General features: G+C 33.9%; 1 protein-coding gene across 1 annotated transcript in view; it reads left to right on the forward strand.

The window, feature by feature from the left end:
- LOC142344699 (4-hydroxy-2-oxoglutarate aldolase, mitochondrial-like) overlaps window positions 1-16,888 on the forward strand; it is a 36,380-nt gene that overhangs the window by 14,031 nt on the left and 5,461 nt on the right. The window contains exon 3 of the mRNA XM_075396566.1: window positions 10,939-11,341. Coding sequence (XP_075252681.1) covers window positions 10,939-11,341 — 403 coding nt within the window. The remainder of the gene's footprint in view (window positions 1-10,938; window positions 11,342-16,888) is intronic.

Here is a 16,888-nt window from a genome sequence, read left to right on the forward strand (position 1 = left end):
GTCTTTTATAAAGTGACTCGAAATCCTGCGGTAGAATAATCAGCATCCCAATACTTGTGTGCTCACAGGTTTCCAAAATAGTATGTGAATACGCGTGATTTAACGTCCTATAATAAAATTTTATAGGTTTTGTTTGATCATCATAATAAATTTGCCCATTTTCAACATGATTAAAGCTTTTAATGGAATTTCTAGACCAAATCTGTCCTGCTCCTTCATTATTTAATTGCTCTCAAATGAGTTTTGTAGCAAACTTTTCTGTTCTGTTCTCTTTGTCATTAAGCATATTTGTATATCCGTTTATCTTTAAACAATTTGGCTTTTGGACTCATTTTAACGCTTGAATGCTTTATTCTTTGTTAAATCGCTTATTCTGAATTTTATACAGCTGAACTCAATTGCTTGCGTGTACTTACTGCAGTTGATTGCAGGGCAGTCAACTGTAAAAAGTTGGGCAGTCAACTGTAAAAAACTTTTTTTAACATCTCCTCTCTGTCCGTTTCGTTTTTGCATCTTTTTTTTCCAATCCCGCTTTTTTGAGGGACGAACTATATGCTCAGCTGGTTTTTTTGTTCAGTCAATTTTGCCCGATCGATATATTTATCGTAGAGATTTTTGAGCGGTGTATCATTAGAAAGCCCGTCAATATCATAATATGGTAAAGTTATCATTTTTAATTGTAGGAGTTTGCTTCCTCATTACAACTTCAATATCAATTAAGCCTAGCATCTCACCAATCCTCTCAATATCAACATTGCTCATAGCTTCATTCTTTTTTCCATATTGCGATCAAAATTCAGTTAAATTTTAAATCAGTCTTTTATTTGGATGATGTAATTGTCGATAATGTTAGTGGTATCTTTATAGGTCTTATTTAATTTTTTACCGCACCTCATAAGTATGCAAAATTAAGAGTTTCACAGAATTTAAAAAACTGCAATTGAAACAATTTTTTTGAAGAACAATTTTGTGAACAACAACCAGTACACGTGATTGTTTAAATTGGAACTGGAACATGTATATCTGTTTTCAGAAATGAGTATTGTGTTTGCAAGATTGTATTTTCTAAAGTTGTTTTTTTTTTCAAGAACGTTTATTTTGTAAAGATGAATGTGATTGGTTAAAATATTGGTGTTATTAAATCCTTAACACGTGGTAATTTAGAACATTATAGAGGATGTGTGTTTGGTTCTACTTCTTTTCACCCCGATTTATTTAACCCCCTATAATTTAACCCCGTATATAATCACCCCTCAGTCATTTAACCCCGCAATTTATTCACCCCGAAATCGGTTTAACACCGAAATCTTTTATCTATTTCGGCATCCAAAAGAACAATTAGCAAAGCTGAAGTTCAAAGGACTTAAATAACACAAAACTACTGACCTTCAAGAGTACGGCATTGAACATCTTGCGTTTGTTTCAAATCAAAGAATAATGACGAGACTGCTTTTTAGAACAATGCCGTTGATCGAAAAAGAACACTTGACAAGTCTGACCTCTTTTATGTTGCACTTTGATTTGAATCAAGAAAGTTCAAAAACTGTCCTAGTCTAGAAGACGGAAGAACTGGTACTTTTCAAATGAAAGCATGTAATCTAAATTTTAAAACCTACTTTCTGAGCAGGCATAAAATAGCAATTCAAAACAAAATTCCACCGTGTATTTAACAGAATTTCCAATGAAATCCAGATTGATATTTTTGCTAGCAGCTACGCTGTGCAAGCTTCATATCTAAATGTTGCAAAACTGTGTTCCCAATTAGGGGTCCCATCATAGGGTTAACGCCCGGGATCAAATTCCCTAATGAGTCACGATATGAAGCTTCGACGTAACTCCGTGAGGACGCAAGGAGGGCGCCAACTCAAAAATATTAAGATGGATTTCGAATTTAAATTAACACGAAAACAAACTCAATAAAATACACAATAAATACACAACTAAGTCAAACTTGCAATAGCCCTGAAAAAATGAATATCAGTTTCATCCCTGTCCTGTAAATTTTCATCAAGTTTTGCACTTTCCCTTTCAAATTCTCATACTTCTTTTTCTTTGGGAATTTGTGACCGGATGAGGCATTCAAACAGTTTAATTTTTGCACCGCGGCGTCTTTTTGTAAATTAGTCAAAAGTTTCCAAATTCCGGGGTGGGATCCGCTAAATAAGGCTTGTATCCCATAATGCCAGCCCTCAACAGCATTGATTGTTCTGGCAATTCCCTCAATGGCTGCGTCTCTTTGATTCCATATTTGTGGGGGGAATGTGGCAGGACGGTTCAATAGTGGACACTTGATATAATTTGTTTGGAAATATAAACAAAGCTCGTCTATTTTCTCAATAACGAAGCTATCTAAATTCTGCTGATCCGCCACATTCGTTATTTCCTCGACAATCAATTCAAAAGATTTTTCTATTTGCTCATATTTTTCAAAAGCTAGAGCAAGGATCATTTTAAGCGCCAGGGCCACTTCACGATTTTCTGACACCAGTTTTTTTAGTCCAAGTTCTCCAATTTTTCTAACAAAATTTTGAGTTAAATGGAAATAACAGCCCGACAACATAGAAGCTGGATGATGTTTTTGAAAGGCATTCATAGGGGCAATTTCAAAATCCAACAGAACCTTATCCGGCTTACAATCTGGGGCAAAGGTGTCTAAGGCATCAAGTAATCGGCTGTACGTTTTTTCCGTTTTGTTGGGAAGTAGGGCATATAAACAAGCAGGGGCAATACCGAGAACATATATGAAGGGTGTATATTTGATAGAAGTTTTTGGGTGATAGTTTAAACGTTCCATCCCCAAGCCAAAACTTGGAGCTTTCGATCCGATGGCTCATGAATTGACACTGTTTGTATAACCTTTCTCAAGCGCTGCGAGGTTTGTATTAAATTTGGTTTTGACGGCAACGCATACTGGGTCGAAAGAACGCCATTTACTGGTAAAATTGCGGAAGCGACGGCTGCTGCGGGTGTTAGGCTTTCACTCAGGTCTTTAATCTCTTTTATAACTTTCCGTGTGGCCGGCTTTCCAATCGACGCACTATGATTGTGCTCACCGTTCACGCGAATAAGTTGGTCATTTTGTGTTAAAGCGGAAACGCGGCAATTGTAACTTTGATATTTTGAGCAATTCCAGGCAGTGGTAAACTTATTTAATCTTTTAACATAAAACTCATGGCCTTCTACAACCAATATTTCTTTGTTTTTTGAAGAAATAGTAAACTCAAAGTCGGCAGTTATCATGCTGAATTCAAAATGCAATAAAACAAGAAATGTTCTTGAGTTCCATCCACTTTTCAATTGCTCTTAATTGCCCCATTAAGGATTAGTTGAGATAACTAATTCGCTAATTGTTATAGTTTTGCATTAAACTATTGTGTCGTTAGCTCTATGTCCCTGACAATTATGATCCATGAATTTACAGATTAAAATCGAGGTGAACACCTCAGTCATTTCACCCCAATTTTAATCTCCATTAATTAAAATAGAATTAATTGAGGCTTAATTATCCTCAATTATAGGAAGCTTAAAATCGGGGTGAAATAATATAGGGGTTAAATAATTGAGGGGTTAAATGATGTAGGGGTTAAAAAATCGGGGTTAAAATATAGGGGGTTAAAAGAATAGGGGTGAAAAAACAGGACACCGTGTGTTTATAATAGATGAAAAGGGTGATGAATTACTTAGTTACATGTGAATAGTATTATACTGAATGTAGTTTTTTAAACATTGGGTTGTAATTTAAGGGGAATATAAGAGCGTTCTGTTAAATTTTCCAATGAAGACAGTTTTTAGGTCACTATATGTTCAGTTTTTAGGTCACTATATGTTCAGCTTTGTTTAATTAAAGATGGGAAGAATTTATTATAAAACTCACTACCTCTACCAACCCCTAGTTTGTTTGGTACGCTACTTTTGAAGCCATTCCATTGACCACACAATTCTGTTTTAAAAGCATTTGTTATAGGTATGTCATTTTTATTTTTTAAAGGTATAGCCCAATCGTACTTTGTCAATAGAGCCATGAGTGTTAGTACTTATAGTTTGTAGTTGTCTATTAACTCCTTAAAGATGATTTATCTAATAAATCTGCCGACTATATTTCTTTTTTGTATAATGGTCTCTGATCAGCGTAGCTGTATTGATGTCAAATAGTGGGTGGAGCCTGCGGCTAGTTCACTAGCTTGAAATTCTTCTTCAACATTATCGCAATTAGTATGAGCTTTTCTGGAACTCTGTACATCACCTTTTAATGCTCTTTTTGTTAAGTTTCTAATAACTCCCACTCTATTATTTCTATTATCTCTTTTTTGTCTAATTAATATCCACTGGAAACTTTTTATCGAATTTTCTTTTATGTCTTGTACAGTGACAATTTGTTAGCAACAAACATAGTGAAACCTTTAGTGAAATCCTTTGTGTTACATTTTATTTTCATACCATTAGGAGTTAGATACACTTCTATACCATTTCTTCTATATATGTTTGAAGATGCGTCCTTGTGTTGTAAATCAAATAGTCTATCAGTTTATTTTCCCTTTTCTACTAGACAATTAATTACCTCATTTTTAATTGCTCTTGAATGAAGTTCATAGCAATTATTGTAAACGTGTGTCTTTTTTGATGCAAATTTTTCGCTTGACAATTTTGCGCTTTTCTTCTAGAACATTCTCGAGTGGCTTTTTCACGCTTTGGTTCTTCATTTTTGAGTAATATCTATTGCTCTCACTCCGAAGTAAAACTTGTTGCTAATATAAATTCGTCGCAGCATATTAAGAATAAGGTTCTGATGGCGCAGTTGTAAGTGATTGGGGCCAGGTTTCGGGAGGTCAGTGGTTTGAATCACGGCGGGGGAAAGTTTTTTTTGCACCCTTGAAAAATTGATCTAGGCTACAGCCCCTGAATTAAATTACCTCGCCTGTCGTTCAAGAGCAATTCTTCCGACATTTGTCGGTTTATGTTTTTATATGTAAACTTGTTGCCTCTATCATCTGGTAATATCAATGATAATGGGAATTCTAAAACTTCTAAAACTTTTGTGTTGTCTTAAACTTCTCTAGCCCAATTGTTGTGATAAACTTATTAAATAACAATTCGTTGCTGTTTAATAAGTTCTTTTCAGTTGTAGTTGCCGACGAATCGGATAAGACTTGGAGCAGTCACACGAACCGCTTACATTCTTCTCAAACAGTACAGCATTCTAGGACATACTTATTCGAAATCAGGTCTGAACCTAAATCACAGAAGCGGCGCTGGACTCCATCTGCAACAGCTGCTCGAAAAATCGCCATTGAAACAACGAAAGGACCTAATAATCTGGCATGAGCTCCTGAATAATTCAGTGACCCCACACAAGAGCAAAAGAAACAATCCTTTATCAGTCAACGAATTGAAACATATCCTGACGAAATACAGCGATCAAATATTAGGCGTTTGCTGTAATCGTTTTGTGGCACCCGATCTTTTCAAAAAATTGCGATCTGAAAATTGCTCCTGTTATTAGTTTGAGACGTCATTTGATTTCCCCAAGAAAGAAGTCGCCGTCGCAGTATTATAAAGCAGAACTAGAGCGAATTCATCCGGCGTCACGAATTGGAGTGAATTTGCTTAGAACAGTTATTCAGCACCAACGTAAATTGAACAAATTAAAGAAAAGATCAAAAGCCAGAAAGGGGAAAAATAAGAAAAAATCAAAAAAAAGTTAACATTTAGTAATTCAAAATTTCTGTATGCTTTTTTTGTTGGTTTGTCAATAATTTTCGCTAGTCAGTTTCGGTTTCTTAGCTTTGATCTCTGGGGCAGCTTTTGAGACTTCGTTATCTTTGAGCTGCCGTCTGAGATCGTTGCTGAGTGATTGACTCTGTGGTGCTAAAAGTGCAGTGGACTAGTTGCTCGCTTATAATTTGGATGAAACGCTCTACAAGTAATGAATGCTTCCTTAGCAATTTGATATTTTTATTAATCAGCACAGGCTGATTTTGAGATTTTGATATCTTGGAACTGCTAAAAGCAAGATTTTAGCAGATTTCACTGCGAACTCAGATTTCACTGAGAAATACCAATAAGAAATGGTGAAGGCCTTCATACTCCCGTTGCAAACTTAAAAGGAGCTGTACTGTTCTTAGTCCGGTGGAAGAGTCAAATTCAGATGTGAATTTAGAGAAGACAGTAGAATCTAGCATTATAAGATCAATTGATAACTTAGTTCCGTGTATACTTGAAACCAATAGGACATAACTGCGCAAAACTATCAGTGAAATTGTCGATGCCAAAATTAGTGACCTAAGAAATGAATTCAATGGTAAAGTCAACTTGGAAGCTGCCAAATCTAAGCTCAAAACTTCTGAATCGGAGCTCTTAGAAACGTATAACAAAAGAGATAATATCAAACTGCTTGGGTTATCTCCATGTTCAACTGAAGGTAAAGAAAATTATCAACAGACATCGAAGTTTGTTGTTGACGTTGCAGTGGACATCGGTATTAATTTGAAGGAGGGGGACATCTCAATTGCGCACCAACTGCCGTCGAATTCCGAAAGAAAACCAATAATAGCAAAATTTTTGCGCAGAATAAAACTTGACTTTCATGGAAAAGAAAAAACTTGGCTCAATTGTACACTTACAAAAACGTCAAAGTATTTGAAGATTTCAGTAAAGCGCGAGTTAATTTTATCAACTTGATGAAGGCCGATGATAGAATTAATTCAGTATGTTCTAGGAAGGGCACTTTAATCTATAAGTGGAAATGCGACAATTTAGCATACAAATTTCATGGTTTGTACGAAGGTGGAATTGATCTCAATTACAGCTTAGAAAGCGTACTAAATTGTTTCAACTCCTTTATTCCACCACCACGCGCAAATATCTATAATCAAACTTTTCGTCAGCCAACTTTCCCACACGACAAACAGAAAACCCAACTTCATTCAGCGATGCCCTCAAATTTTTCAAATTTCATGTTTCTGGACCAAGTTTCTGGACAAAGATCTTTTTTTTTGTCCCCAATGCTAAAGGTTCAATACATAAAAGTAACACAAAAACTATAACTATCCTCAATGTAAATGTTAGATCTCGTAGAAAAAATTTGTTGAACCTAGAAGCTTTTATTTATAGTCTGGATGTACAACCTGATGCAATTTGTTTAACTGAAACCTGGCTTTCTGAAACAGATGAAATTTCCGACTATCTTCTTACTGGATACAATAGTTTTGTAGCGACGAATAGGAATTCTAAAGGGGGTTGAGTCATGTTGCAATGTAACAAATTTTGCAGTATTACAACGGAAAGCAAGATCGACTTTCAGGAAGCTCTTTGTGTTGATATCTGCAAAAGTAAACAAACGTTCAAAACTGTAGTTGTATATAACCCACCACGCCCAAACAAAGTTGAATTTATCAATCTGATGGATAAATTTTTAGAAAATCTAAGTTCGAGCAACAAGTCGGTCATTATTTGTGGTAATATGAATTTGGATATTATGAAAAATAATTTGCTGAGAAGAAATTACTTGAACAGCTTTACAGCAAATGGTTTCTGTATTTCCTCTCCCGAATCAACACGTTCAACTAATGAGTACAGTTCTTGCTTGGACCATTTCATTTATCAAAATTTGGATAAGTATGTTTCTGTAGAAGTCCTAGAACATCAAAATTTTACTGATCATATTCCAGGTTTTCTAACTTGAAGAACAAGTGAAGATATAAATGAAATAATTTTAGTGTTCCGAGATACTAGCTTTGTAAAAAATAAAAAAATTGCTGTGAGCCGTTTTAAAATGGCATTGGAAGCTTATCTTAACAACAACATTGACATTATTTACAAAAGTGTCGATCCTTGTAATGTTTTTTCCACATTTAACCAACTTTTTCTTAAAGTGAAAGAAGACTTTGCTCCTTTAAAAAGCGTCGATAATAGACAAAAAGTCCCAAAGTGGTTTGATAATGGGTTAAAAAATTTTCGTCAAAAAAGAAACCGTCCTTATTATAAATATAAAGAAAAAAATAATAATGACCTGCTGAAGAAATTTAAAGAATGTAGAATAAGGCTGGAAAAGCATTTAAAGTTGCGCAAAAAACAATTCTATCTAAATTCTTTCCAAAGATGTTTAGGAAACTCTAGACAGACTTTCAAACTACTCAATGAGATTAAAGGCAAATCATATAAATCACAGAGTTTTGCTATCCTAAGCAGCTGTTATCAGAAGTTTGATGAACCTTCGGATGAAGGTAATGCAAACGAGTTCAACAGTTTTTTTGCTTCCATGGGATATCAAGTCAGTGGGCACCTAAATAAAAGTTTCCAACCTTCTTTCCCTAGTCACCAATGCTCCATGTATCTTTACAAAACTACTGCGAGCGAGGTGGGGGAAATTTTAACCAATCTTGACAACATGTCGTCCTCAGGTGTTGATGATATAAATAACATACTGATAAAATTATCTTCAGATGTCATCAACCCCTACCTCGTGTTTCTGATAAATTCTTCTTTTGACAAAGGTATTTTTCCTAAAGAACTGGCACGAGCAAGAGTTCTCCCACTGCACAAAGGGGGGTCTAAACTTGACCAAAATAATTATAGGCCAATTTATCTTGTAGTTTTAAGTAAAGTTTTTGAAAGAGCAATTTACAATCGCCTGTACCAATATTTTGAGAAATTTGGAAAAGCAGTTTGGTTTTAGATCTAAGCATAGTACAACTGATGCACTAGTTGAGCTAACCAAAACTGTTCGCGTGAGACAACAACATTCGACCATAGTTAGTTTCTTTGTATTTAAAAAAGTCTTTTGTTACTATCAATCATACATTTCTTTTGGAATAACTAAAGATATGGAATTAGAGGCAACTGCTGGAATTGGTTTAACTCTTATCTGAGTAATAGAATGCAGCAAGTTGTAATTAATGGTACTTCTTCTGATTGGTGCGAAATAAGAACCGGTGTTCCTCAAGGATCGATTTTGGGCCTTCTTCTGTTTTTAATGACCTTCCTTTAGTCTATAAAAATTTTGAATTTTTACTTTTTGCTGGGGATACTAACATGAAGCATTTGGGTGTTCTGTTGAATTTATAAAGTCAGATTTAGATAGCATAATTTTTTGGCTTGAGAGTAACAAGCTTGTGCTTAATCTTAGTAAAACAGTTCAATCTTAACTGTTCGAGTGAGACAACAACATTCGACCATAGTTAGTTTCTTTTTGGATTTAAAAAAGGCTTTTCTTACTATCAATCATACATTTCTTTTGGAATAACTAGAGAGATATGGAATTAGAGGCAACTGCTGGAATTGGTTTAACTCTTATCTGAGTAATAGAATGCAGCAAGTTGTAATTAATGGTACTTCTTCTGATTGGTGCTAACTAAAATCCGGTGTTCCTCAAGGATCGATTTTGGGCCTTCTTCTGTTTTTAATTTATATAAACGACCTTCCTTTAGTCTATAAAAATTTTGAATTTTTACTTTTTGCTGGGGATACTAACATAGAAGCATTTGGGTGTTCTGTTGAATTTATAAAGTCAGATTTAGATAGCATAATTTTTTGGTCTGAGAGTAACAAGCTTGTGCTTAATCTTAGTAAAACAGTTCAATCTTAACTTTAAAAAAGGACCAGCCAATCTTAGTTTCCAATTGTACAAGACTGACATCAAAGTTGAGCATTACTGTAAATATTTTGGGGTAAAATTAGATGATAAGTTCTGCCTTCGAGCTCACATCGATCATGTGCAAATTAAGTTAAGTAAACAATCTGGTATACTAGCAAAACTCAGACATTATGTTACTCGGAATCAACTAATTTTTCTTACTACAATTCAAATGTGACACCACTAATTCAATATGGTGCCTTGCTTTATGGTTGCTGTACGTACTCAGCCCTTCTACCGATCTACCTATTGCAGAAAAACATTTTAAAAGTAATATTTAGAAAAAAGGCGATCTTTGCAATATTTTTATTAGGCACTCGTTGTTGACTATCTACGAGCTACACATATACGAATTAATTAAATTTGTTCTGAAATCAATCAATGGTCTACACCAGCAATATTTTTGCAGCAATTTGTTTCAATTTAAATCGAACAACCGGAAAACTAGAAATGGGATTCTTAACTTGCTAAAGGAACCGTTTTGTAAAAAAAAGTTGGAGCGAAATTCAATACGTTTTAGAGGTGCTAAACTACATAACAAATTAAAGATAATGCAGATAATTTCCGCTAATTTAGAGAATGGTAGTCAAGCTGAAGTGACAATTTTCTGTCATAAATTGTGAAACTCATATCTGGTGTGAGCTACTTAGATTCGTTTTTAACTGAAGTGAACAACAATGTTGAACATGTGCTACTCTAGTTTATAGAATTGATATCATTTTGTTTGTTTGCTATATTTTGCATGTTTTTAACGAACGTATATCAAGTCATCGTTGTCAATAATTTATTGGGCAAATTGAAAAAGAAGATCGCTCTGATCTCGTCATTTGTCTACGTTGCTCGTTTATTTACATCTATTCAACAACGAAACTATTTCTTTCTTTCTCTGTTATTTTTTGCTTGTATTTTTTTGGTTTTGATTTTACGCTGTTTTCGGTCTGTTCATTTAATATTTTGTTAAGGGATCAAGCGACTCGTTTAAGTTACCATATTATTCTTGTTGTTCGAATTTAGCGTCTAATCTAATTCCTCTCTTTTTGTAGTTTGATCACTTGTAAGTTATATGAATTTTGACTAATATGGCCATTTTAAATCGGTCCGTTACGTTAGTCAGCAATTTGTATCTTTTTGTTTAAATTAGTTGCTATTCAAGTGTTTGTGTGCGCACATCAGTATCCACACAGGAGACTTGTGTTTCATGAAAAGTCAAAGCGAGAGACTTGTTCGCTACTCTAAATGCTCGTCATATATCAATGAATTCAAATAGTTTAGATTAGAGTTTTTCTCTGGTATGCTGGAATCTTTAGGCGGTGTGAACTGTTCACTGAAGCGGGCGCTGATTGCTTCATGATAGTGACACCACACTACTTCGTCCCGTTCTTGGACGATAAGGCATATAAGCAGCACTACTTCTCCGTGGCCGACAGGAGCAAAAAACCGATTGTGATATACAACGTTCCTTTTTACACTCACATTAACATGAGCGTGGATTGTGTCATTAGTCTATCTGAGCACCCTAATATAATCGGAATAAAGGATCTGTTCGATGAAGAGAGAATGAAGAACATTGTCGAAGGCACGAAAGGGAACAGTTTCTCAGTCATGAATGCCTACGGAGGTACCTTTTTGCCAGCTTTGAAAAATGGAGCAGTAGGCACAATATCAGCCGTGGCCACAGTTCTGCCGGACGCTGTTGTGCAACTGCATCAGGTAAAAAGGTTTCGTGTTCTTATAAAATAAAAAGACCTTATCGTGTTTTCTTTACGAATAAATATGAGTCTACGAACCGAGGGGACGTTAAGATATTCCATTTTAAAAAAATCGGTAGTGTGAGTGAAATCGGAGGTGCAAGTCAATGCCCCACCTGAAAAGAAAGCGTTTAGGCTGAGCTGCTTAACAGAGGTCAACAGTAGAAAAGGGAATGAGAATAATAACGTGATTTTTATGCATAATTCTGAGAGTTTGCACGATAATGATATTTCTAAGGTATTTAGATGTAATTTGGAACTATTTTTTTCCTTTTTAATAGCCGCCCTCATCTTCTCAGACGGCTATAGTAGCGCTCCTATTTTTTTATAATTCAAAGAATTTGAATTGTATTGGGGTGCTCTTTGCGTGCAAAGAAAGCGCGAGCGACCAAAGAAATTGTGAGCGAGCAAAGAAACCGGAAGTTCAGGCAGTGAGCGTTTGAAAAAGTTAGTTCAATGATCAAATTATAAGAGTGGGGGAAAGAGAGAGTGGTTATTTTGTTCATACTTTCTTTTGAAAGAGTGCGAAAAATGTAGCTGTGAGAAAATTGCGAAGCGAGTGAGTTTTTTTGTTTACGTGCTTCTTGAAGTTTTTTATTTCAGATTTTTTATGCTGTCTAACAGGTTCGTGTTGACAAAAGTAATAATATTCAGCCTGTTTCGATGCCTTTTTGAAGTTTTTTGTAAGTAACGGGAATATAACGCTAATACGATAGCAGCTTCAAAGAACATAGCTGAAAAGTTCCGTAAACGACTCAAAGATGTATCTCCCGAAGAAAAATTGGCATTTCGAATAGCTAATATCTCCTTGCGGTACGCATCAATGCAGAGAAAACAACATTCATAAGTCAAACAACAACAAAAATTTTTGCCAAAATAAATTAACATGAAAAAATAAAAATTCAATTTATTTTTCATACAGAACAAGTACATATACAAATGAAAAACGTTGTTCCATGCAAAGAGAACTAGTGATCTAAACACAAAATATCAGCCAAGCTTTAGTGAGCTCACAAACACCTCAATTGCCGAAGAGAAAAAATTAAAATATTGTATAATTTCTCGATTTTTAGTCAAATTTCACAGAAAGAGACACCTATGTAGCAAAAGAAACACGAATTCTTTGTAGTAAACAGAGCTTACAGGCAATGAAGGTTTTTCAACTATTTTGCTGATTTTGTCTATTTTTGGCGATTTTTGTCCCCTTTTATTAAATTTTTGGAAATGAATTAAAGCCTGTAAGCTCTGTTTACTACTAAGGATTCAAAATACTCAAAATGAAGTATTTTGAATCCTTTGCAGTAAACAGAGCTTACAGGAATGACGCTTTTATTCATTTACCAAAAAATGCAATAAAACGGGACAAAAATTGCCAAAAATAGACAAAATCAGCAGAATTGTTGAAAAACCTTTGTTGCCTGTAAGCTCTGTTTCGTACAAAAGATTCAAGTTTTTTTGCTACATAGGTGTCTCTTTCTGTGAAATTCAACGAAAAATTGGGAAATTTTACGCAATATTTTCATTTTTTTTGTTTTCGAAAATCGAGGTATTTGTGGGCTCATTAAGGCTTGGCTGATATTGTGTGTTTAGATCATTAGTTCTCTTTGCCTAGAGCAATGTCTTTCATTTGTATATGTGATTTTTCCTAATTTTTCATGTTAATTATTTTGGTTAAATTTTCTTTTGTTTTTTTACTTTAAATTGTTGTTTTCTCTGCATTGATGCGTACCGCAATGAGATATTAGCTATTTGTAAACCCATGTTTTTCGGGAGATACGTCTTTGAGTCGTTTCCGGAATTTTACTGCTGCTTTTTTTAAAAAGCTATCTTTGAAGATCTGTCCCGACGTTTTCATGAAGTCAAATTGAATTGATGAAGTCAAGTTTAAGCGGGAGTTGCTCAGCAAAGCAGGCTAAAGTGAACACAGTCAGTATCTAAAAACGAAATCAAAATACAAACGGGATGAACCAATAAAGTCGAATTTTAGATGCCCACTTCTTGAACTTTTCAAAGTCAAACATCTCTAATGTGTTTCGACATTGATACGAGCCGGTACATCCTCACAATAAAAAACAGTATACAGAACTACGAAATCCAATCAAATTAGTTTGCTATCTTTTTGTACAACAATCAATTTCTATCACTGTTTTTCTGTTCCGCCAATCCCAATCGGTGTTATGGGAATCAATGGTCGCTATTTTCAGGTAATCCGCTGGGCATGCTTAGTTTTTTGTACGTTGTTTCAGTTTTCGCAATTCAAATTATAAAAAGTCTTTTATAATTAGTCTTTCCAGCAGTTTTGCTCATTTTTGATTTTCGTTTCAATTTTGAGTTGTTTGCAGATATTAGAGATTATGCGGTATAATTTTTTGGGGGTGCTCATTTTGCAACCGAGTTAAATTGCTGTGTGAACCAATTTTTCTGAAAAGTTTTTTGCTCGTGCGTTGAATGAAATGATGACTCTTTGATTCCAATTGTTTTTGTGCATATATCTAACTGTTTTTAGCTTTTTTTGCACTTTTGGTTCATTTCTTATGCTTTTAGTTTGGTGTCCTAGCAATTTCTTAAATCAAAGCTTTATTATTATATAACGGTCCGCAATTATTGGTGTTCTTGTGCAGTAATGTTTTTAAGAGCAAAACGACTCTCATTCCTGTGTTATTTTTTGGCTTTTTTTCTGGACTTTTTGCAATTAGTGGATTTGGCAATGGTTTTTTCAACTATTAACGTGAAGTGGATTCCTTGTAAGTTTTTGCATAGGTAAAACCGCTCTTCTGTGATTTTTGTCTAGTTTTTTTAATAGCCGCCGTCAGCCTGGTTAAGTTAGCCTGGTTAAGTTCACTCAACGGCTATTATTTAGGCGCTCTCCTTTTTTTCAATTGCTTTTTTTTATCACTTCTTCCGTTTTACATGTCATGATTTTCACGTTTGACTTCGGATTTACTTCACTCACTGTTTCAACTGAATGGATTTTAAATTTTTCGCGCATTGAACTATGCAATGCGGTGAATACTGTCAGTCAAAAGAGCAAAATTAAAGGAGACGGGATAAACCGATAAAGCCCGGGCATTCAGTAATTGAGAATTAGGTTATCAACGTTCATTAGTGTTTGCTAGCTGACACTGGTATGAAGCTTATTAGCTTTCAGTTTAGAAGCTGAATTAAGTATAGTTTTAGAATCTAACTTAAACTGCCCGCCAAATTAAAACGCTTTTTGACACTGAAAAAAATTGGTCAATTTGTCTCTTCTTTTTTTTGTTTCAATCCCGATGTGCATCAAGTGCGTCAACGGCGGCTATTTTCCGGCAATCTGCTGGCTGTTTTTAAGTTTTGCTATCAATTTTGGTTTGATATAATAAAATGAAAATTTTTGTGCGTCTTCAGAGCTCTAAATTTCGTTCTTAATCAAAATCAAATTTGCATTAATTTTTGATATTCCAGTAAAAGTTTTTTCAAAACGGCTTTTTTAACAATGTTTTGTCTTCAAATGTTGTTGTCTTCAAAAACAATGTTTTGTCTTCAAAAACTTTTCCATTTTTTGTCTTCAAATTTTGTGCTCATTGTTTTGTTTTCAAATAAAGATGGCTGAATGAATTTACTGAACGACCGATGTTTAATTTTGAAATTTTTTGCTGCTTTTAATTTACAATTTTCTAAAAATTTTTCAGATGCCTTCCTGATTTTTCTCGCAATTAGCTATGACGAGTTTTTGCGATGCTCTTTAGTTTATAGTTTTTGTTCGCTTTTTTGATAGTTTTATATCAAAATTTCCCAATTTAGCCTTCCTTATTTTCTTCCATTTTCAAAGTTGGTGTTGTTACCTTTTTGTAAGTTTAAAAATGTAACAATAAATATGTAACAATAAAAATACATGAGATTTTTTATAAAAATTTAAGTTATAAAAATACGTGAGATTTTTATAACTTAGTCAAACTATTTTTCTGAAACTTACAAATACTCAAACTTTTTTTGAAGCATAGGACTAGGTTTTAGTAATAACTGATTTTATGCTTTTTAAATTTTATTCGTTTATTTTTCTCTTTCCTGATAAATTTTAATTTCAAAATGAACTGATTTTATTTTCTCAAAGATATCATTAAACGAGCTACGTTGTCGGTAGGTATTTTGATGAAGCGCTGTGACGTCAAATCGAACATTTGTTTCTGTATCTAAATTTTTTTTTTAATTTGACTCGTTCCAGTTCATCTTGAAATATATTATTTACCCATTGTATCTTTTGATTCGTAGAGCAAATAGTGGATCTCTGAAGATTTGGGTTTGGCTGATTTGTTTGGCTTATATTTTGCAGGCCAGTTTGTTTTTCAGTTTTTAAGCCACTGAAAAATTTTAGATAATGCCTTTTCTCTCGTGGTTTCTGTGGACTTGCGGCAATTTAACTTCGGTTTCTACTCTTTTCTCGATTTTATCGGATTTTCTAAGTGGTTTTCCCAGTCCGTTCATACGCTGTTTGATGTCTAGTTCTTTGTTTAGTCAACGTAAATTCGTTGAATTGAAAATCAGCGTTTGTACTTTGGTTTTTACTTCGTCGAATAAATTATCGCTTTATCGTAAGTCACAGCTTCTCCAATATTTTGCATGAGTTCTTTTTTTACTTCTGGGCTAGATTATTTTGGCGCTCATTCTACTAAATTCGTTTAAAACAGCGGTTTCTCTGCAAAGCAATCGAAAATGAATGGAGTCATCTGTGTGAAAGTTCATTTATAATATAGACACGTTGGTAAAAATGAACTTTTCAACAGATCATTTTAAAATAAAAGACTTTTAAAAAATCAAAATTAAAAATATCTTAAATTAGAATATCCTCAACTATCTCAGGAAGAAATATGTCAGAAATTATATAAATCACCACAACATTTTGTTATTTTGAAGTATAATTAAACGCTAAGTTGTTGTAAATAGAGCTTTTAGGTCGAAGGCTCACTTTTAATATCATTAATATATATCTTCTCTTATAACTTGACACTTTATTGGCCTGTTGTTTTTTGTGCTTTTCACAATGTTTTTTTTTCAACTAAAAATAGGAAGACATCGGAAACTTAATTCATTTTAGAGTTTTGAAAGTTTTATTTAGACACGAAATCATTGTTGAAACAATTCATACGGTTGTAAGCTTCAAGCAAAAAGCTTAGTTGAACCAATATATAGAAGGAAACAATGCCTAAAGAGCAGAAGAGAAAAATAATTCCGAAAACGATTTTTTGGAAGCTTTTGAGTGTTTTTATGGAAAAACTACAGAAACCTCAATTAATAGATTAGAAGTGAAGTTCTGAGCTAATGAAGATAATTATGTATGATGAAAAATACTTAGTATTTTCTATTTTAGAGTTATCTAAACTATTGACGTATGAAACTTAGCATGATAAATTTCAACCATATTTTGGTATAGATGGATTGCAAATACATTATATAAATTCTGATTCTTTCATTCTCTGTATCAAAACACACGATTTCAATAATGATACGAAAAACATTAATAGATTTTTTATTT

Source organism: Convolutriloba macropyga, chromosome 8 (genome assembly GCF_964194025.1).
Source record: "Convolutriloba macropyga chromosome 8, txConMacr16.3, whole genome shotgun sequence".
Classification (NCBI taxonomy): Eukaryota; Metazoa; Xenacoelomorpha; order Acoela; family Convolutidae; genus Convolutriloba; species Convolutriloba macropyga.